General features: G+C 46.2%; 3 protein-coding genes and 1 non-coding gene across 6 annotated transcripts; 2 read left to right on the forward strand and 2 right to left on the reverse strand.

Moving 5' to 3' along the window:
- Positions 1-2,648: 2,648 nt before the first annotated feature.
- Positions 2,649-10,516, reverse strand: rpn1 (ribophorin I). Of its 2 annotated transcripts, none has more exons than XM_053868157.1 (10): positions 10,328-10,516; positions 5,752-5,816; positions 5,366-5,672; positions 5,085-5,294; positions 4,813-5,005; positions 4,553-4,652; positions 4,345-4,483; positions 4,122-4,241; positions 3,376-3,621; positions 2,649-3,312 (listed from the first exon to the last, which is right to left on the reverse strand). In XM_053868157.1, exons 1-10 carry the CDS (start codon positions 10,418-10,420, stop codon positions 3,130-3,132), a joined length of 1,656 nt encoding a protein of 551 aa, XP_053724132.1. In that variant the 5' UTR covers positions 10,421-10,516; the 3' UTR covers positions 2,649-3,129. The 2 variants fall into 2 exon arrangements, with proteins under 2 accessions (XP_053724132.1, XP_053724131.1); XM_053868156.1 differs by lacking the exon at positions 10,328-10,516 and adding an exon at positions 7,145-7,498.
- Positions 8,028-8,100, forward strand: trnaf-gaa (transfer RNA phenylalanine (anticodon GAA)). Its single transcript has one exon. It is a non-coding gene; the product is annotated as a tRNA-Phe (tRNA).
- On the forward strand, positions 9,715-15,415 carry LOC128760620 (ras-related protein rab7). 2 transcript variants are annotated; one of them, XM_053868160.1, is made up of 6 exons: positions 9,715-10,040; positions 11,376-11,438; positions 11,512-11,638; positions 13,485-13,703; positions 14,286-14,414; positions 14,581-15,415. In XM_053868160.1, exons 2-6 carry the CDS (start codon positions 11,386-11,388, stop codon positions 14,674-14,676), a joined length of 624 nt encoding a protein of 207 aa, XP_053724135.1. In that variant the 5' UTR covers positions 9,715-10,040; positions 11,376-11,385; the 3' UTR covers positions 14,677-15,415. The 2 variants fall into 2 exon arrangements, with proteins under 2 accessions (XP_053724135.1, XP_053724136.1); XM_053868161.1 differs by lacking the exon at positions 9,715-10,040 and adding an exon at positions 10,054-10,533.
- Positions 15,416-15,420: 5 nt separating this feature from the next.
- On the reverse strand, positions 15,421-17,585 carry hmces (5-hydroxymethylcytosine binding, ES cell specific). Its single transcript, XM_053868158.1, has 6 exons — positions 17,259-17,585; positions 16,772-16,915; positions 16,499-16,681; positions 16,047-16,198; positions 15,797-15,986; positions 15,421-15,629 (listed from the first exon to the last, which is right to left on the reverse strand). Exons 1-6 carry the CDS (start codon positions 17,445-17,447, stop codon positions 15,519-15,521), a joined length of 969 nt encoding a protein of 322 aa, XP_053724133.1. The 5' UTR covers positions 17,448-17,585; the 3' UTR covers positions 15,421-15,518.
- Between the last annotated feature and the right edge of the window lie 5,028 nt (positions 17,586-22,613).

A 22,613-nucleotide genomic window follows, 5' to 3' on the forward strand; every position in this document is an offset into this window, starting at 1 on the left:
GATGAAGACAGTCTTTGGCCTCAGACTGAAGAACAGGCTCCATTACAACTTGTCCAACGTGTCCAACATGCTTCAGTGTGTCCATGACAAACAAGTTGTTCCCCTCCAGCTGCCAGCTTCCATCTTGCTTGTCTTTGTAGCTGATGTGGCACCACCTTGTGATTCTCAGACAAGAACACACCAGGGTGTCCTCAGAATATTAGTTCTTGGGATCATGCTTGTAAACTAAGAGGCTCACATGACTCCAATCAACTGGAATGACAGTTATTTTGAGCCTGCTCCAAAGGGAAAGGTCCAGTCCGAGCCTCATGAGCCGGCGGAGTACCTGAAGTGCCATGTGAACAGTCCAAGGTCATCTAACAATCGAGAAAGGCCATCAAGAAATGTGGCAGCAGCATTATGTGGAAGTCCAAAAAGGTCTAAATCATCTCAGGAAAAATCTGGGTCTGAGGTCCAATGCTGCCCCACCCTGTGTTGGGCAGACTTTAAAGTTCACGTGGCTGACTGACATAACCCAGTTACCATTTGGTGCAATCTCCTAATAGTTAACCTACATCCATACTTTGCATACCCTGCTTCAAGGTCTTCAACTACTTCTGGGGCTATTTTTTGTGGTTAAACTGCCCAAACAAAGCAAATTTGGTCGTGAACATATGAAGACTCACATGAGCAAACGTGTTCCTTATATTACAATTCCATTCATTCAAGTTACACACTGCACTATTACAAAACTGAACTCCTCCAGTTTCAGTTGTCCAACTACGGTGGCCTCAGAAGTTCATACGTCAAATCTTTGTACCAAGGAAGACACCATCCTCCCCAACACGGAGGTCCACTTGTTTCTGGTGACTTCACATCTTGAACCTTCAGCTGTTTTCTCCCGATACACCAAGTTGTCTCAGCGGTTCTGACTGGGCTGTGGTTCCAGATCAAGAGCTGGATTTTATGCTGACATTCACTGGTGGAAAGTACTGATGATGTGACTCCAGAAAAAAGAACTGGATTGTGCAAAACAATCCCGCAAGGAACGGAGTACCAGGTGTATGTCTACATACAGTACTGGTCCAGTCTGGTGCTACCGTCCACAAGCAGAGTCTCCTGTTTATATATCACAATCTAGTGATTCTGTGTGTGTGTGTGTGTGTGTGTGTGTGTGTGTGTGTGTGTGTGTGTGTGTGTGTGTGTGTGTGTGTGTGGCTGTCAATGAGGGTGGCGTTCTGTCCTGGTGATTTATGAGAGTTTGCTATGAAGGGTCTTCTGAGCAGGATATTGTTCTCTGACTTTTGTCTCTCTGTTGTGCTGCAGTGTGTGTGTGTCATACGTCGGGGAAGAAAGATTAAGGGGGGAGGGGCTGCAGGTGAGCCCCCGATGTGATCAATCACCAGACTCGTCGATGAGCCTCTCAACTGCAGGTTGCAGTTGCATATTCATTATTAGCGAGATAAAGAGGAGCAGCGGCTGAGATCGACTGCAGCTCAACCACACGGCGTAGCGGGTCCGGCGCCCCTCGTCACATCAGGATACAGAGCTGCACAGCAATTCCGGTTTAAACAGAATTCTGTTCTGCTAATACCAACAGATCAACCGCAGCTCCTCTGCGACCGGTAATCACTTCCTGGGCCCACAGACGCCGCAAGAGCTGGAGAAGGCCTCCAATCACCAGCTTGCAATGCTGTTGCCGCTGAGGCTGTGAGACCATCTGTGGTGAGAGCGATGGTAGGTCTGGAACCATGTGGTGAGGAAGGAGCTGAGCCAGAAGGCAAAGTTCCACTCTGACCGAGGGGTTTCTCAAGTGACCCAAAGAATGAGAGTTTCTGTCTAGACTCTCTTCGAGAAGCATCATTCAGGAGAGAGAGCTGAAGCAATGTCTCTCTGATCTGAGCTGAAACTTACACAGAAAAATACTGCAGCTCCCAGGTGATCACACACCAAAACTCATGTTTACAAGGACTGCTGGTTACTCTTTGTGTCAGGGGCCCATCCTGAAGGTCAAGGGCCAACCAAGATTGTGGCTTTGCAAATCCAGATTGCAATGAAATATTCTGCTTTTTACGACTTTACAGTGACATCTGACATGAGATAGCATCAGTACAGACGTGAGGGTGGCGGGTCAGCGGCTTGGTGTGTATGTGTGTGTGTTGCACTTCTCCTGCTCTTGTTCTCTGAAACGCACAACCTCACCGAAACTGCATCAACTGTGCCCTCAAAACGTCAGAAAAACGCTATTGTGTAAGCGTGCCAGTGCTAGCGAGCATCAGTGCTAACAGACATTGTCTTGGCCTTCCCCTGCTCCGTGCTTTCAGAATGATTATTGTGCTGCGTACAATATGTTAGCTTGCTCATTGTGAAGGGAAGGGGCCGTTATTATGCAGCAGGAAGTGACCTGTGAGGACCCCTGATGACCTCAGAGGGAAAGTAGTGACCTCAGAGTGACCCCCCGCGTGCATGCTCGGCTCCAGCAGGTCGCTGCTCTCTCAAAGGTGGAAACAAAAAGCAACAATGAGCTGGAAATTCCCTCAGAAGCGTTTAAGGACGGTAATATGCCGGACTCACAGCTGCATTTCTAATCTCCGTCCGTGACTTTGAAATGGTCAAGGGCGCCCCCTTCTGTCGGATCAAAGTAACTGCACATACAAAGACGTTTCCGTCAGTTTTATTCCAAATTTGACTTTTTCACCTCCAGAGCCCATTTCTTTCACACGTGTTCTTACAACATTGTGTTTTCACTAATCTCAAAACTGCCCGCTCGAAACGAACACACTCGTTTTGGCATAACGGAGATTCAGAGCTTCAAACATGTTCAAATATAAACGTCAGTCAGGGACACGTAGAAAAAAAAAAACTGTATTAAGTGCAAGAGAAGAAAGAAAGAAAGCCATCACGGCCAGCTGGAGAAACCCAGATGTCTGAGTGAGAGTGAACAAATGGTGGGCCTTATCAAATCCAAACCAAGATCGGGAAACTTAAGAACTAGAAAAAGAAGTGGGGATGAAGACTGGTGCGCATGAGCACGTGGTGAGCCCGTCTCTTGGATGAACTCACTTCACCACAGGATGAGATGTAGAGTCAACCACAAGTTGGACGAGACAATCATGAGTTGGTTTTCTGTCCATCATTTCTGTTCCTGGTCTACAGAGCGTCCAGCAGACTGTCGATGCGGCCGATGAGCTCCTGTCGCTTGCTGGCCAGAGTCTTGTCGCTCTCGATGTACGCCTCCTTCTTGACCTTGCCAGCAACCAGCCTCTCCGCCTCCTGGCAGGAGCGACTGACCAGCTCCTTCACCTGGCCATCCAGCTTCTGCACCTCCCCGACCTGGACAGCGTGGCATGTGTGTTAACCGAGTGACTCCTGTCCACACAAGCACATGCAACATACCTTCTCAGCCAAGTCAGAGCCTTCAGCTTTGAGGCGGGCCTGCAGGGAGCTGATCTCATTGGTCAGTGCGCGGTGGTCAGCGTCCAGAGTCTTGCGGCCGCTGTTCAACGCCCCCGTGTCCCGAGACTGCTTGTAGCGGTTCACCACCTCGTCCATGTGCCGATACAGACCCAGGCGCTTGTTGACCAGGGTCAGAACCTGCTCCGTGATGGAGGCCACTTTCATGCGCACCTCGGCAGCAGGGTCCTGGACAACAACAGCAACAATACTTCAATAAACCAAACTTAGATTTCGGTCCATCGTACCAACCATAGAGTCAAACAAATATAAATAAAAACTCAAGTATTTCCAGCTAAAACACCATGACTGCATCATCACCATGTGCTGCTCTTGAGGAACATAAGTTGACCAGGCGAGGGTGGAGGTGGACATGACACAAACGATTTTGAAGCATTTTAATGTTCCCAGTTTGATTTACTTCATTAAGCATGTAAATCACTGTGATCTTTGCTATGGTCTTTTAAGGTATTTTCATTGCATACTAGTCACTTTGTATCAAGTATTGTTCTCCTCATAACACCAATTATCGTAGAGACAATTGCAGTAATTGGCCCAGTAATGTGTACCCCCTAATACTGACGAGAGAACTTCAAGCTCTGAACTATGTGTATGAAAAGTGCATAGTTATGAGAGTGTGGTTCCATTGACACTGGAGCACTGGTTCAAGGTGATGGAGGCTATCCCACCTTTGTGATGGCGAAGTCCAGGCGGACGTAGATGATGACGGTGAAGAAGAGGATGTAGAAGGCCCCGACAACCAACAAAGGCTCCTGCAGCATCAGGATCTTATTGAAGTTGTAGTGAACCTGCAGAACACAATCGCGTTTTAACAGAACTTGAAAATAACAGCTGGTCATCATTGTACAAGTCAGTAAACTGAAAAACGAGTCTCCTCGGGCTGACACTCACCACCACATCCTGAATGTGCTGCTCCACCAGGTTGTTCTTGGTGGCGACCAGAACTGGCCGCCCGAAGGTGTCCAGGTAGGTGTAGTGCAGCTGGTTGGGCTGGCGGTCGATCTTGTATGGCGTGTCCACGTGGATGTTTCTGATGGAAGCAAAGATTTGAGCAAGAAGCGTAGGAGATATGACTGACTAAGGTGCTTGGAAAACTGACTTGGCTCCCTCAGGCATAATGATCTTCACTGTCATGGAATCGATGACCTGGTCGTCGTACACATGGTCGATGAGTCTCATCTTCAGGGCGTATTGGTCACCTGAAGACAGCAGAGTTCAGATCCCTTTCATTTCAGACAACCACAAATGTCGGACAACCGCTGACGTTTCCAAAGCCGATGCACTCATATGTCAGGACTAAGAAGCAGTTCAGATGAAGGAGGTAATCTGAATTGACTTCGGTATTCTAAAGAAACTCACCCAGCGTGTAGAGGTACTCGTAACTGGGCAGGTTGTAGCCAATGATGTAATGAGTCTTCCAGCCTCCAAACAAGGGGAAGCGAGGTCTGATCTCCACCTCCACTGAGTCATCCAGGACCTGCAGGTGGGACGTGGAGATGTTTCCAATCTCATCTCTGTAGTAAACGTCCTGAGCCGAGGCCGGTAGGATGGTCTGCGAAGGACAGAAGACAACGGTCATCTTCTCGTCGAATTTTGAAAACACAACTGACTTGACTTGAGCCAAAATGAACCTTGAAGGATTTGACTGAGGAGATGCCGCTGTCTGACTGGCGCTGGTAGTCGTAACGTGAGAAGGGTCCCTTCAGCATCGCCCCGGTGTGTCTCAGGTCGATGGTCTCCTCCACTGCGATGTTTCCCCAGTGGGACACTTCAATGATGCGAGTGATGCTGCTGATGGTGAGGAAGGGCGAGTTGTTCTCATAGTGGATCTTCATCGTATCCTGGACGACACAAGAGTCGCGTGTTAATCCACACTTCATTGGTTGGTCAACAGACTTGAGAAGAAACCGACCTCACTGAAGGCAGCCACATCACGGAACGGTCCGTATTCGATGACATCATCGTTCTTGTTTGGACTGCCCAGCTTGGTGTAGCTCTCCACCGTCTTTGACGCCAAGCGCACCTTCGTCGTCTGGCTACGGGTCGGGTAAGGGGAGTACAGGTAGTGGTTTCCCTGGAAGACCACCAGCTGGCGCTCCGCCTGGGTAATGTGTGAAGGGAAAGGCATCAGCACGTGGCTGAACGTCATCTCCACCTTCACTTTGAGCTGAGCCCCAGGTGACAACGAGGAGGGAAGCTGGACTTTATAAAATTCCCCGCTGCAAGAGAGAAGGACATGATCAATAACATAAAAACCAAGAAATTTGCTTCACCAAGGACACGTTGTTTGTTTCCTACCTATTGCCCTGGACAGTCGTCTGCTGAAGGTCCAGTGTGCCATCATCCTCTTCATCGCCCTTCACCTGGAGATTAGTTGAGAAAAGGCTCAAATTAAAATGTAAAAAACAGATATCATTATTCTTGGCAGAATTCCTTAGTAGTAGTCTAGTTTACAGAGCAATATAATTACCTTTGTACGATCAACAAAAACAAATGTTGTTTTAACAGTGAATAACACTAACATGAAAATGAATCACTAAACATGACTGCTTGTTGAAAAAACGAAAGATGTAATGCAATTCCAGATATTCATTAATAGGTTTTTATACGCGCCAACTGATGCAACATATCATGGTAATTCATTGCCTTGTCACAGCAGCAGTCAAGACTTGTGAGACCAGGCTTGTTTTCTCAGCTCAAATAATAAAATACAATGGTTGATGTGCCTTATTAGTTAAAAGGTTGAGTAAAGATAATATAACGTAAGCACAAGAGTGTAATATTCTGCAGATGTGAAGTTCATTTAGTCACAGAGAGTTTTTGCAACCGTTTATGCCTACTATTTTTTGATCATTTGAATAATCTAATAGAGCGTCATTTATATATTTTTCAAGATTTGCAAGTGGTAAGTCGCTGAAAAAATGCTGAGAATCATCGACTGATAACATACTCGCCATTCTTATGAGAACTTGACACAACTGGATATCAATATCTGGCAAACTGACGAAGCCCATGAATAAATATTTGCATTAACAGGTGAAAAGCGGACCTGGTCAAAGGTCAGAGGGAAACAGCGGTCACGGATGCAAGCAGACGCAGATGACTAAAGGCGCCACCAGAGACAGTGCGATCAAATATAAGAGATTTTTAACTGAATTAAGTTCTGAATAGTTGACAGGAGAAGGGGGCGGAGTCTGCGCAGTGACGCGCGGAAGTGATCTGTCCAGCGCATACGTGTCATTCAGCCGCTAACAGCGCGTGCGCCGCTGCGGAAGTCAACGTTGTTCACCGCTTTAAGAAGCACGATTCGCATCTGAAACCCCCTTGAAATAAGTCGTTGAAAATAAAAAATACCGAATTACATGTTATAAAAAGAAATGTCTTGCAAACACTGGGTGATTTTCCATTCGCCGCCGTTTGGCCAATGACTTATTGGCTTCAGAGCTGGCTGCAGGCTCCTGAATGAAAGAGCCGGCAGCCATTAGCATTACTGTGGATTTATCGATGCATATCACAGCATAAACTACACCCAGACTTAACCGTGTATGGTTAACATTTGCTGGCTTTAAGGAGAAGTCGTGAACGACTAGTTGAGTTTGTAACACTCCCACGACCACCGTAGAGTACTAGCAGGCTAAAGCTAACAGGACTTGACGCTACTTCCAGAGGCGGTTGCTGCTGGAGAACTCACCGAGGCTCCGATGTAAGCCAGGTGCGGAGCCAACTCCTGCTCCACCGCGAGGATGAAGCTGCTGACGGCCGAGGATCCCTGGTTGGACAGCACGACCTCCGCGCTGATTTTAGCCAGGTGGGTGCTCAGGTCCACCACTCTCTTCACGTCCTCGTTCACCAACCCGCCCGCCCAAGTCCGGGAGCACAGGGCGGCTACAAGCAGCACGAGGACTGCAGCAGGGGACCGTGGAGTCATGATCGGGGGCAACTCAAGTTTGAACGCAGGGAGAAAGGAGCGAAGAGCGGCTGTAGAGCAGCGAGAGAAGGCCACCGGGCTGCTCTACACCAAGGATGACGCTTCACTCAGTCAAGCGTGATGACGTCATGACGTCCAGCACGACAAAGCAGGAAGATTGGCGCTTTGCCGACGTCCTTTGACAACATGTACAAGAACGTTAGCCACGTTTAGTTCATGTAAATCTTAGTCTTCCTTTTTAATGCCGTTTGTTACCGTCAATTCTTTATGTGTAGTAGTTAATGAAAAACAAAACCACATCTCAGAATTGTCCACTAACTGCACTTAAAGGCAACTTTCTCACCCCTGTATTCGGTGACCCCACGACAATGTTTGCAGACATTTGACTATCAATCGAGAAACAAACCCTGGAAGCTTAATCTTAACTATAGTGATATGATGATTGATGACGGTGGAATCGTTGTTGATGTGGAAGTGGTCACATGATCCCTTTGCTCCGTCTTTGTACTTGACTATTGCGTTTACAAGTAGAATAGAAAAGGAAATCCCGTAGTTAAAAGGATTCATTTCTAAATATACAAACCCAACTCAGCGCCTGTTATTATTATTATTTAATAACTGCTTGAGCACAACGTTTTATATGTGCGCCGAAATAGCTCAGTTGGGAGAGCGTTAGACTGAAGATCTAAAGGTCCCTGGTTCGATCCCGGGTTTCGGCAGTCACTGGGTATTTCTTTTCACGTCACATGCAGTTATTTTGAACTTCTCGTCATCTGCCTACCTTGATTTTTGGTTTTTAATTGTTAGTGATTTATGGAATTTAGCTACTTAATTAAAGAAAAATTTAAACTGATAATTCATGTTCAAGTTTTTCTTTAATTCCTATTGTGTTTCAGCTCAGTGAAGACTGTGGTTTTGCTTGTGCTTCCCCTTTCAGGCTGTTTTCCATTAATGTGATTTTTTTATGTCCTCAACTGTAGACGAGAGGCACTTCTAAAATTAATGAGTGATAATACAATCGTCGAAAGTAGACACCTTTATTATTATTTAGATTGAGAGACACAATATCAGTTCAGTAAATATTGCAATTCACAGTCAGAACTTCACCAAGAGAACCACCTCATTATCTAGAAAAGCACTCAGAGAATGTAGACCTCCGCCATGCACTCATTTCATTCACGCTATTAAGATAATATTTCATCGATTTTGTCGATGGATTCCAGTGACGCAGAGAACATAACACTGCTGCTAGCTCACTATTTTAAGGTTGACTTGTGTATTTCACCATATCATCAATATCTCTCTTATGTCCATGTGAATGCGTACAATAAGAAAAACAATCATACAGTCAATTACGGTTAATTACAGAATGTAGAGATAAAGAAGGTGGGGGGTGGTTTAAGTACTTAGGCTCAACTGTCCAGGGTGATGGAGAGTGTGAGGATGGAGTAATTGGAGAAAAGCAACAGGTGTGATGTGTGACAAAAGGGTGTTTATAAGAATGAAAAGGAAAGTGTACTGAAGGTGGTCAGGCCAGCAATGTTGTACGGTTTGGAAACAGTGGCGCTGAGGAAAAGACAGGCGGCAGAGCTGGAGGTAGCAGAGATGAAGATGCTGAGCTTCTCTCTAGGAGTGAGCAGGGTGGATAGGATCAGGAAGCAGTAGATCAGAGGGACAGCACATGTCAGGTGTTTAGGAGACAAAGCCAGAGAGGCTAGATGGAGATGGTTTGGACATGTACAGAGGGGAGAGAGCCTGTACATTGGTAGGAAGATGTTGAGGTTGGAACTGCTAGGCAGAAGGTGGAGAGGAAGGTCACAGAGGAGATTGATGGAGGTGGTGAGGGAGGACATGAGATTTGTAGGTTTGAGAGAAGAGAAAGCAGGGGACAGGGTGAGATGGAGGAGGATGATCCGCTGTGGCGCCAGCCAAGAGAAATAAGAAGGCATGATCCCTGTTGTGTTTTGGTGCAGCTTAGATCACAGAGCACGGCATGCGACAGACCACCAATTTCGCTAAAAACTTTCAAAACATTGATTTGTTACAGTGATTGTGTGTTCTATTCTGCCTCTTTAAGCTGGTGCTGGTCATGTGACTATTGAAAATTGATGGGGGAAACTGTACACGACTCGTAAAGGAAAACAAACCGAAGGAACACCACCAAACTCAAGTCTCTCATAAGTTAGCCAGCAAACCCCCACAAGTGTCCTTGGAAAATGACAAACCAAAAGACCTTCTCCACTCTGTGACTGTCCGAGTCTATTCATCCATAAATCCATTGAACCAGGCACTTTGAACGACGTCTCCATGTCAACGCCAGCGGAACAAGGGCGTGTCCAGTCAGTGACGTCACACTCACTGACGACGCTTGTTTTGGAGGAAGTGGACGGAGCTAACTGCTAACACGTTAGCTTCTCAGCGAAACACTGCACCAAAGCCGTTTGACAGGCTGAAGGCTCGCAGCGGGTGTCAGCGTGGTTCGTGGTCGCCAGCTTCATGTGCGAGTCGGCCTGGTGAAGAATAGATTCGTGTTTGAAGACCTCAACGGGGTTGTTGTTCTGGCGCAGACATTAAAGGACCAGTTAGCCTGTTAGCTCGCCAGTGCTAACTCTCACCGTCTGAGGAATTGTCGACGTATTTCTCAAGGATCTTCCTTCAGGTTGGTTAGTGGTAATTTTCTGTTATTTGGTCGCATTTTGTTTGTTTTATATTGTGTTTATGCGTTTGACGTAGGTGGCGGTACACATCCGCCTCAGTTGCTGTGTTAGCGTCAGCTGATTTAACAAGTGACTAAGTGAAAATCTGTCACCACCAACGTGGGCTGTAGAACTTCTCAGGGACCTTATTTATTATTATATTTATATATTTATTTCTAATGTCGACATTTTATGACCATTCAGCCCGGATCCGGGTTTCGTTTAACACTTCACTCAACATTCTTCTTACATTGACTTGAATTTCGAGCTCGTTTTCCGGCCGATCCGCTTGTCGATTGTGTAAAGATGACTTCTTTTCGATGTGTGTGAGGACTGTGTTCATCACGCTTGCCAAGTCACGGTTCCGTCAGTGGTGTGAAACCATGTGATCAGGTCCTGACACAGTGTCATGGGGTGCACAGACCGATCCTCGGCGGAGACTCCCTGTTGCTGACAGTAAGGAGCGAAACAGTGCTTTTTCTAGACAACTGCTTTGTGATGATTTAAAGTTAAGGTTAGTTTGTACTTTGTTCCATCAGAACGATGTCGTGGTTTATTTTGGGCCTTGAAGTCAACGCCTTCCTGTTAGTTTTGTTTTGTAATTGTTCATGTGACAGAGGAACTCCAGAAATGTTTTTGGAAGGCTTGTGTTAGATACACATTGCTGATTTGTCACCCCACTTTCCCCAATTTCCCGTAAACATTCGGGAACATGTTGCTCACACCTTTTGCTCGAACTGGCACTTATGGTTACAGATTATCCAACTTGATTTTATTTCTTTGTCCAGTTCATCATTGGTGTTAAATAGTGTCTATATATCGAATCAAATTTTTTTGATTGAATGTATCAAAATAACCAGTCATCTGAAGGTCACATTCTTCTTGTCTAAGGCATTTTAAAATATTCTGAAACAGTCAGTCGACTTCCTGTAAAGGTTTCCATCTCAGCGAGTAAATGCAGATGTCAGCATTCCACATCATCCTTGACAGTATGGTAATCATTGACAGAGGAGTATTTTTCTTTCACTTCTTGTTGCCTTCGATATCGTTCATACTATTTGATGTGCAGATAGTTTTTAGTGAATGAAACCTCAAACAAAATGTTCTTAAAGTAATGGCAATAGCAGAGAACTAGTCTGTTATAGCAGTGAATGGTTAAATACATCCATAGAATTTCAGTTCCTCAGCAACACTTTCTCACATTACTTCACAGGCCTCATGTTTCACTGTTAGGACAAGGTTGTTTACGTCAACCTGGACTTGGTGTTCTTCCAATCTTATGTTTCTTTCACTTTCAGTTGTGACATCATGACATCCAGGAAGAAAGTGCTCCTCAAAGTCATCATCCTGGGCGACTCTGGGTGTGTAATACTTCAAGCCCTGTGATCACAGAAATATGTGCGACTGATCACTCATGTGTGTATCTTTGGTCAGGGTTGGGAAGACCTCACTGATGAACCAGTATGTGAATAAGAAGTTCAGTAACCAGTACAAGGCCACAATAGGTGCAGACTTCTTGACAAAAGAAGTCATGGTGGACGACAGACTTGTAACTATGCAGGTATGTTAAAGTCAACCGGAGCAAGCACTTCACAAACATTTCACTTTTCAGATGATTGTACTGTATTTGGCTGAGTGGACACTATTTGAAAGACTGTTTTTCAGTTGAATCCAGGATTTTGGATAGCCACGCTTCGAACTCTGCTCACTCACATACTCCCTCCATCATTACTGTCCAGACTCCTCTCATCCAATGGTCCATCAATCCCTGGCCTAGCTCCACGATGACATAGCTTCTGAAGTAATCGTGTGTTGAACCTAATTCAGAACCACGTTTTGATGTGTGTAAACTAGGGATGGGCGATATGGACAAAAAAGTTCTCACTATACCATGTGTCGGACACTACAGTCTCTATTGAAACTGTTTTGTGATTACACTTATTTGGGGAGTTTGTCTCCAACATCATTATTTGTTTAGATATAATAGTGAACCAAGTGCAGAGATGAGAAACCCAATGTTCCACGTCTCAGGTAGAAGCTGCTGGTGTCTGACAGACTGCTCTGCCAGCTTTATTTAGGGGTTAAATTGAGCCGTCTGTCTGCTGTATCTCATGTCTCTGAACAGTTGAACCATGGACCAGTCTGGACACATTTCCTAGATGAATTTCCCTACTGAAGAAACATTAGAAATCATGTGAATAAATGATCATGGAGTCAGATTCTATTCTCCAAATCATTATACAAACTGTCAGTCCTTTGTCTTGTGTGATGAAAAACCTTGTCACAATTCTCTCTCCTAAAATGCTTGTTTTCCATTGCATTATTGAAGATTTCACTAATGCTTTGACGCTTTAGAATTTGTTGATGGTCCCAAACTGATGCCGGCTCGTAGCGTTAGCGCTGCCTGTGAGAGTGTGTCCGCGATCAGTCAACCCTAGTGGGGTCGCTGAAGAGGACGCCACCGCCAATACTGGAGCGGAGCGCCGTCCAAAATCCAACTATTTTCACTAGGGTGTTTGGCCGAGGCGCCAGTGCAGCGGGAGACCTGCACGTGTTGATGTGAACCAAGAACCTATGAGGATCACGCCATCCAATAAAATAAACAGGTATCCAGAGACTCGGAGCCAGTGTCATTATCAAAGGTTCCCTGGATTAAAAATCAGTTTCAAACTACGATGGTGAACCAAAGTCCACCACACTCTCCACAACTTTCACATGCCAGTGTCGGCTGTCAAACGCCGTGGAGCTGGTGATTGCGGCGCCGTCACGGTCTCCTCATGTTCACGTGTGCAGGTCCAATGCCTGTTTATCGAATTTATCGTGAGATGCAGAATTGTCATTGTGGAGATTGTGCTTGGCGGTATCTCGTGCACGATAACTCTTCGCCCATCCCTCGTGGAAAGTAATGACACGGTGCGTGGTGTGCGCGTGTTAAGATCATGTGTCACTAGAGTGTGCCCACTTTTTAGTGCTGTCGATCAGCAAGTCGCTTCACCTCCCGAACGCCTGTCTAACGCTGCTAAGCTGCACTCTGTGGAGTCATGGCGCTAGAGCCTTCATCATACGACAGATGCCATACCTTCACTAATGAGGATTAGCTCATTCGTAATAATTGATGAGCTTGAGAATTCTATTTGAATGATAAACATCACCTGAAACTATGTTCCCCTGTGAACCCAGCCATGACCTCGATCAAAACATCTCCAATTCAGCATGTTGAACTGTTTGGCAGGTAACGTGACCAACACGTCGGTCGCAAGGATTTTAATACAAAGCGGGCTTGCAAAAAGTTTTGACTGAAAAAGGAGTGTTGATATTAATTTGGAAAAGTAGCACTTTAGAAGTATTTTTTTAACTTTTTTTACCTGCACCTGTAAAATGTGTTGCTTTTGGCCTTCTTCTGTCAGATTTGGGACACAGCTGGTCAGGAACGGTTCCAGTCTTTAGGAGTGGCCTTCTATCGTGGAGCTGACTGCTGCGTCCTGGTGTTCGACGTGACGGCGCCAAACACCTTCAAGACCCTGGACAGCTGGAGGGACGAGTTCTTGATCCAAGCCAGCCCTCGAGACCCAGAGAACTTCCCTTTCGTGGTGTTGGGCAACAAGATCGACCTGGAGAACAGACATGTGGGTGGCACTGATTTGTTGCTCAGTTTATGACTGACTGGCTTGACTCTTCTAGTTGTTCACTCAAGGACATGAAATTTGGAGTTGAAGGAATACCTGCTCACACCTGTACTTATCACCTGTACTGTATCAATTATTCCTTTTCCTGAAGATAAAAACCCTCAACTGAGGCTGGTCTTCAATGTTGAGAGGTGGTCCTAACTTTTGAAGGAAATATGTTGTGATAAAAGTATGAGAACAATGGTCCGAGGTGGGGGTTGACCTTTACATTTAAAGTCAGATCTTGTGCGCAACATTTGGCAGGGTTGTTGTGCTCATGTGGAGACACAATGAATGGAATCCTAGAAAAGATGCCTTCACCATCACAGTGGAGTTGTGTGAAGAGAAAGGGAATGATTGTTGCCTTACAACAGTGGCATTTTAGTTGCCATTTCAAAGGAAATATTTTTACGATTTATGAGGTCTTCTCGTGGAATGGACTCAGTTTGTAGTTCCTAGTCGATGTTTGAAAGAGTTCGTGGATTCACTCATGAGTAGTGAGCATGAAGTGAGTTGAAGACTGCACTGTGCTTCGTGTTTCAGGTGACGACCAAGCGAGCGCAGGCCTGGTGTCAGAGCAAGAACAACATCCCGTACTTTGAAACCAGCGCCAAGGAGGCCATCAACGTGGAGCAAGCCTTCCAGACCATTGCACGCAACGCTCTCAAACAGGCAGGTTTTCCACCAACTTCTTCACAGCAAGTTTGACAAAATGTGGACGATGAGGAAGTGAACACAAATGTTTTCCCTTTTTTTCGGGAGCTTAACTAGTTCTGGAGCTTAACTTCTGTGAGTTTGACTCAAGTTATGTTTTCTCTAAACGGTGTCATCTTTTCAGGAGACCGAAGTGGAGTTGTACAACGAGTTCCCGGAGCCAATAAAACTGGACCGGAATGAGCGGGCCAAGCCTTCAGCAGAGACCTGCAGCTGCTGAGGAGGTCATGCAGGGGGCGCTCATTGCTCCCATCACCCTGTCTTGCCTTGTTTTATATATATATTATATATAATATATATATATATTATATGTAATATATTCCCTCCCAAAGCCCGCCATGTTCATCCTCTGTACTTACTGTATTATAACACCGTTGCAGACGTGCTGCGCTCCTGTGTTTCTGTCTGTCTCGAAACCCAAAGAAAAAAACGTTGACCCATTTCCACCCCGACGTCCTTGTCCTCATCCACATTGGGTGTTTCTCGACGGCAGAGTTTCAGACAGAAATCGGTCGTCGGGTCTCTCGTCTCTCCGAACACCTCTGTACATGTTTGTCTTTTGTTCAGCACATCGCCCGCCGGGGAGGAAACACTACTCATTTCTGTTGTGACCCCTGAACACACTCGTGACAGCAGCTACAATTAAAACACAGTTGAAACGTGAGCCGAATGTGCGTGTCGGCAGACTTCGCAGCTGTGTTCAAGTCGAGAGCTCTCGCTCGTGTTTTACTCTTCGCCGACGAAGATAGCTAGCAAGTCCTCCTCTGTTCACTCAGATGTCTGTGCCTGATGCCAGTAGCTCGTGTTGGCCAACCCTTCTTTTAGCCAATGAGATCTCTGCACTTGCTGCTCCAACTTCACATCAGATGACACATCATGCAAGGAGACCGATCATTTGGGGAAGTGCTGGCATCAATCATCAGTATATGATTAATATATCTATGTTTGAAATAAAACTCTTGGATAAATGAACTGAGCTGTTTATTTCTTTGTAAAGTGCTGACAGCGCTAACACAGAAGAATATTGAACACTGAAGGAAGCGTTGCTGTCATTGGAAGTCCTCATGCAGACTTCTTCTGCTTGGGTTCTCCAGATTCTTGACTTGAGTCCGGCTCCTTCCTCTTCCCCCCAGACAGCCAGCTCATCATGAGTTTGCTGCCCGCTGACATCTCCTGGTGACATTAACAGTTTTAAATGCAACAATCTGTAGTGACAGTCAATACACAGCACCATCTAAGACTCTCTAAACATGCGCGCCTTCTCGGAGCAGCACTTCCACAGATGTTACATGTGAGCACTGCTGGTTGTTCACATATATCAAGTGAAAAGGTTCTGGTACCTTCTTGTTCAGGTCCACAGCTTGAAGACACTCGGGCGAGTTGTTTCTGGAATTGTTGACCAGCGAGGACACCGGGTGAAATGTTAAAATATCCTTGGGCTGGAGCAGCCTTAAGGCATCCAGAGATTTAACCTCCCCGAAGTCCAGCCATTGTCTTATTTCTTCTTCCCCGTCCAGAATCGCCGGCATCCTACGGTGACATTTATCCAGCTTTTGTTCCGAGAGTCGCCAACGTGTTGGAAGCTCTCACCTGTCATGGATGCTCTGAAGCTTCGGGGATGCGTTGACAGTGATGACGCTGTAAGTGTAGAGAGGTTCTCCTCCCCCTGGAGGGGTCCAGCAATCGAACACCCCAGCCATCGTCAGAAGCTTCCAGCCGGTCCACTCGTCTGGAACGTCTCCCTGAAATCCCATGAGAAGGTGGCAACATGGACTGTCAATCCGGACATTGATGTTGGTGATGAATATGAGTTCATTAAGTCAAAGAGAAAGCTCCGACACATTGGTAAAACCTGCAGATGTTCTGTTTGAGCCTGGATCTGAACTTCAGTGTTTTTCATAAGTGACACATGGTGGAGAAATGTTTCTCTCCTCCACACAGGAAATTTACATTCCGTGAGTGTTCCACTACAGATCCACCCTTCCAAAAAGATGAAAGCCAGAGTGCAGACTTGTTATGAAGTCAGAAAACCCGCTTCTTACCTCGGTCAGGTCTGGAGGGCACGCCGGCTCTGAGCTGCTGGGCTGATCCTGATCCCCGCTCCTCCCTAGACCCTTCCTCTGTGGGAAATATATGAAGAAAGGCTGCTTCTCTTTGTCCCGCCTCCTCCACTCGTAGAAGCCGTCGGCCAGGATGACGCAGCGCTGCCCCTTCATCATTGGCTCCTGTGGAGAAAAGAAATGGAGTCTGGTGCTCTGAGACACCTGTGAGCCAGAAGACTTGCTGGCTGCTAAATGGACAGTGTTGTCTGTCACCTTGTAAGACTTCTTCTCCAGAATGTTCTCACTGCGACAGTTGCTGGTGCTGTACTGCATCTTGTTTGGATTGTCCTCCTTGAACCAGGACGGGACCAAACCCCAGCGCATGGCTGCCAGTACACACTCATCCACTGGTGCAGTCTGTGGAGAGGAGATAAGATAAGACAGACTTTACTGAGCTCACAAAGGAGAAATTTACCGTTACAAAAGTTGTTAGTGCAAAAACAGAAATATGTAAATGACAGACACTCTCACCTTTATTTACATATTTCCTTCCTTAAACAGAAAGTTACAGCCTCAAACATGGCACGTCTCAGTGTTGCATGCAAATATTTAAAAGCGTATGCTTTAAAAGACAACGATTTTTTTAAACATACACCTTTGGATTTAGCATAAATCAATGGACTAACGGCACAATCGTTATGTAACTGTCACTTTCTACGTCTGACAAAACTGGAGGCTGAATGACACGTCACGCAGGAACCTTGTCGAAGTGTCTCTGGGAGAGCAGCACGGGGCTCGTGGACTGCGGGCTCTTGTTGTAGGACGGCTTGTACTTGTCCGAGTCTCCATCCCTCCAGGCGGGCCGCCGACGGTGACCGCCGCGGTCGCGGTAGTTACAGGCTCGGCTCACCTCGTCCGGAGCCAGAGTGCACGCCGTTCTTCCGCACATCTTTCCTTAAACTTCAACGACAGCGACAGTCAAGTTAGTCAAGTCGACATGAGGTTATTTTATCTCTCCGTTTGTTTACTGCGCTCGGTGACGCAGCAGTTTCACCGCCAGACTCGCTCCTATTTCAGCGCTGTCTGGGTCGACTGCTGATGACGTCATCGGAGAACATTTATTATTATTATTATCATATAATAATCTTTTTTTGATGCTTGAATGTTTAAAAAATCCTCAACGTTTTCAAAAATAAATCTGTTCTTAAATATAGTGGATGTCCGCTACATGTTAGGGGACAATTCATTAAAAATGTAAATCAGAATCAGAATCAGAATCAAATTTATTGCCATGGTCAGTGGGGAGCCCACTGACTAGGAAAGTGCCTTGGAATAAAGTGCAACAAAAAACAAATAAAATAAAATAAATAGAATAACATTACAACAAGGCTGTTCATGAATTTAACAATCTGACGGCCGAGGGAAAGAAGCTGTTCCTGTGACGGGAGGTTCTGGTCTGGATGGACCGTAGCCTCCTGCCAGAGGGAAGAGGAACAAACAGTCTATGTCCAGGGTGAGAAGGGTCGGCTCTGATCCGACCTGCACGTCTCTGGGTCCTAGAGGCATACAGGTCATGAAGAGGTGGCAGGCTGCAACCGATCACCTTCTCAGCAGAACGTACGATGCGCTGCAGTCTGCTCTTGTCCCTGGAGGTGGCACTGTTGTACCAGACGGTGATAGAGGAGGTGAGGATGGACTGGATGATGGCTGTGTAGAACTCCACCAGCAACTTCGTCGGCAGTCGTAGTTTTCGTAGCTGCCTCAGAAAGAACATTCTCTGCTGGGCCTTCCTGATGAGGGACCTGATGGTTGGCTCCCATTTGAGGTCCTCAGTGATGGTGGTTCCCAGGAAGCAGAAGGAGTCCACAATAGGAATGGATAAACCAGCCAACATGAGAGGGGACGGAGGAGCTGTTACTCTCCTGAAGTCCATGATCATCTCCACTGTCTTCTGAGCGTTGAGCTCCAGGTTGTTGTTGCTGCACCAGGACACCAGCCGGTCCACCTCCCTCCTGTAAGCCGACTCATCTCCATCTGAGATGAGCCCGATGATGGTGGTGTCGTCCGCAAACTTGATCAGCTTCACGGACTCGTGGCTGGAGGTGCAGCAGTTAGTGTACAGGGAGAAGAGCCATGGAGAGAGAACACAGCCCTGAGGAGACCCAATGTTGAGGGTCCGAGTGTCGGAGACAGTCGTCCCCAGCCGCACATGCTGACTTCGGCTGGTCAGGAAGTCTGTAATCCATCTGCAGAGGGAGTCAGGCACGTCCAGCTGGCGAAGCTTGTCTTCAAGCATAGTTGGAAGAATTGTATTAAAGGCAGAGCTGAAGTCCACAAACAGGATCCTGGCATAGGTTCCTGGGGAGTCCAGATGCTCCAGAACGAAATGAAGGGCCTGGTTCACTGCATCGTCCACAGATCTGTTGGCTCTGTAGGCAAACTGCAATGAGTCCAGGTGAGAAGCAGTGATGGACTTCAGGTGAGAGAGAACCAGGCGCTCAAAGGACTTCATGACCACAGACGTCAGTGCCACCGGTCTGTAGTCATTCAGTCCAGTGATCCTGGCCTTCTTGGGAACAGGGATGATAGTGGAGGACTTAAAGCAGGCAGGAACATGACAGGACACCAAGGAAGCATTGAAGATGTCCGTGAACACTGGAGCCAGCTCAGCAGCACAATGATTCAGGATGGCAGGGGAAACTCTGTCCGGACCTGCCGCCTTCCGAAGGTTCAGCCTCCTGAACTGAGTGCGCACGTCTTGCTCCATGATGTCAAGAGAAAGAGGGGGGAGGTGAGGGGGTGGCTCATCAAAAGTGACTGTGATCTTTGCTGTCTCAGTGACATCGTTGGTCTTAGTTGTGTCACTAAGAGACAGCACAGTCCTTTGTTGTAAAGTGGAACATGGGGCTGGAGAGACCACAGAGGTGCTGGGGCAAAATGGCTGCTCAAAGCGACAATAAAAGTTGTTCAGGTCCTGTGCAAGAGTGAGGTTGTTCAGACTGTGGGGGGCACGTGGCTTGTAGTTAGTGACCACCTTGAGCCCTCTCCACACCGCAGCCGAGTCATTGGCTGAGAACTGCTGCGTGAGTTTGTCAGAGTATGCGGCCTTAGCTTTCTTCAGCTCCCTCTGAAACCGATACTTCAGCTCTTTGTAGCAGTTCCTGTCCCCACTCTTGCGAGCTGCCTCCTTCTCCCGTCTAATCTGGCTGAGTTTAGTTGTGAACCAAGGTTTGTCATTTGCATAACTCACCTTGGTGCGCGTTGGAACTATGCACTCTTCACAGTAGCTGATCCATGAAGTCACAGTGTCTGTATACTCATCCAGATTATTGGTCGCAGCCCTGAACACCTCCCAGTCTGTGGTCTCCATGCAAGACTGCAGCTCCTGTTTAGCTTCACTTGTCCAGATCTTCATGCTCCTCACAACAGGCTTTGCCAGCTTCAGCTTCTGCTTGTATGTAGGAACAAGATGAACCATCAAGTGGTCAGAGAGTCCCAGTGCAGCTCGAGGGAGGGCGGTATAGGAGTTGCGGAGCGATGAATATATATATATATATATATATATATATATATATATATATATATATATATATATATAATTCGTAATGAGTGAATATGAGTGAGTGAAACACGTGTGTTTGGCAACAAAATATTGAAGTTAAATATAATGTAAACATCCTCATGAATGTATGAATATGAATCCAATACACGTATACATGTTATAATCTTTTAAGTCATACTTTCTGAAATAAGTATAGTTACTGGTTTATTTAAGTAAATAATGTAAATTTGGACAAATAAGATGTTTGTGCGGAAGTCGAACAGTCACTCCGTCTTTCTCTACCCGACTTGCTGGCTGCTAAATGGACAGTGTTGTCTGTCACCTTGTAAGACTTCTTCTCCAGAATGTTCTCACTGCGACAGTTGCTGGTGCTGTACTGCATCTTGTTTGGATTGTCCTCCTTGAACCAGGACGGGACCAAACCCCAGCGCATGGCTGCCAGTACACACTCATCCACTGGTGCAGTCTGGGGAAAGGAGATAAGATAAGACAGACTTTACTGAGCTCACAAAGGAGAAATTTACCGTTACAAAAGTTGTTAGTGCAAAAACAGAAATATGTAAGTGACAGACACTCTCACCTTTATTTACATATTTCCTTCCTTAAACAGAAAGTTACAGCCTCAAACATGGCACGTCTCAGTGTTGCATGCAAATATTTAAAAGCGTATGCTTTTAATGCTGCTGATGACGTCATCGGAGAACATTTATTATTATTATTATCATATAATAAAGCTTCGAAATAAAATAAAATAACAAAGGATGATCTCAAATTCAACAGTCTGATGGCTGAGGGGAAGAAGCTGTTCCTGTGACGGGAGGTTCTGGTCTGGATGGACCAGAGGGAAGAGGAACAAACAGTCCATGACCAGGGTGAGAAGGGTCGGCTCTGATCCGACCTGCACGTCTCTGGGTCCTGGAGACATGCAGGTCCTGAAGAGGTGGCAGGCTGCAACCGATCACCTTCTCAGCAGAACGTACGATGCGCTGCAGTCTGCTCTTGTCCCTGGGGGTGGCGCTGTTGTACCAGACAGTGAGAGAGGAGGTGAGGATGGACTGGAGGATGGCTGTGTAGAACTCCACCAGCAACTTCGGGGACTCGTAGTTTTCGTAGCTGCCTCAGGAAGAACATTCTCTGCTGGGCCTTCCTGATGAGGGACCTGGTGGTTGACTACCATTTGAGGTCCTCGGTGATGGTGGTTCTTGCATATTTATCTTCTAAGCGGACAAGAAAGACAGTCATCTCAAACTGCTTGAGAGGGAACGTTCCACGCAGAGAGCTTTGTGAGCCACTCCCGTCCAACAAGATGTTGGCGCCTGTTTTCTTTCTCTCTGGTTGAACGCGCACTTTTTAAATGACACACCTGCGTCCCTTTCTTCTGCAAACCATTTCTGCCCACGCAGCATTTCCGCAGGCGGTCTCTCCGACATCCTGCTGATGCGCACGCTCGTCACTTGTTCGGTGTGTTTGTTGGAGTCAGCAGGTTTCGTGCTGTGATGGAACCGTCTGTTCTCATCCGTGTTTCTTTATTGTGTTGATGTTGGGTGCCGGCTCCTCACTACATCACGTCTTTCCCTCAAGATGAAGGCGCGAGAGGGCGCGTGAGACGGTTCTGATTTCTGAAGCCATACACGGTTCTCTAAAACTACACATTTTGAGCACTAGAGGGCGGGCTTCTCTAACAAACGCACATTCGTGCGTCAAACCCAGAGAACTTTAAAAATATGCCAACTCTTTTGCTGACCCCAAGCGGTTCATTTCGACAAAACAAACTGTCCTTTGGGCCACGAGTGTTGGTCATTTGCGTGGTTCAGTTCTTGGGGGTTCTTAAAGGGCGTCACTACAAGACAGAGCTCAGTAAAATAATTTTTAAATTAATATAATATAGAAATATAATATATAATATACATAAAAATATGAAAATGTATTGAAAATGAAAACCTAAATCTTCATTTGATTTAAGATAAAAAATTTATTTTTAAAAAACGTATAATGAGGTGAATTATGACGTATATTTGCAACTAAATTTAAAGATCTTTTTTATATTTAGCTGCAACAGCTGGCAAAGATACAATATTTTTGAATGTATAATAACAGAGAATGGTCATTTGTAATCGTCAGAAAAATCAGAATATAGTCAGAAACCACACAGAAAGACTTAATTTAGAATACAAACGCGGCAGATTATTGACCATATCTGCTGCTGCAGACAAAAGATTCTCATCAGGTTAAAGACAGTGGAATAGTGGAGTCGTGTCAGTCTCACTGCAAGATGGGCTGAGAACCAGTTAGAGTTAACCAGACCTTTTCTGGTGAAGCTGTTCTCCCTGAACTTGTTTCCTCCGGCACTCTGGTGTCCTCATACTGCCAAAGAACAGTAGAAAACACACGCACCTGAGAGGACAATTTGCCTTTAGGGGACATTTTTGCTGGTCCCCACAGGTCGAGGCCTCAACTAGGGTATGAAAATGTCATCAGGATCATTATTATTGGGTGTACGTGTGGTTCAGAGTTAAGGTTACCCATTGGTTTTGGATGGTTAGGTTTCAGCTG

The sequence above is a fragment of the Synchiropus splendidus genome, chromosome 6 (genome assembly GCF_027744825.2).
Source record: "Synchiropus splendidus isolate RoL2022-P1 chromosome 6, RoL_Sspl_1.0, whole genome shotgun sequence".
Taxonomy (NCBI): domain Eukaryota; kingdom Metazoa; phylum Chordata; class Actinopteri; order Syngnathiformes; family Callionymidae; genus Synchiropus; species Synchiropus splendidus.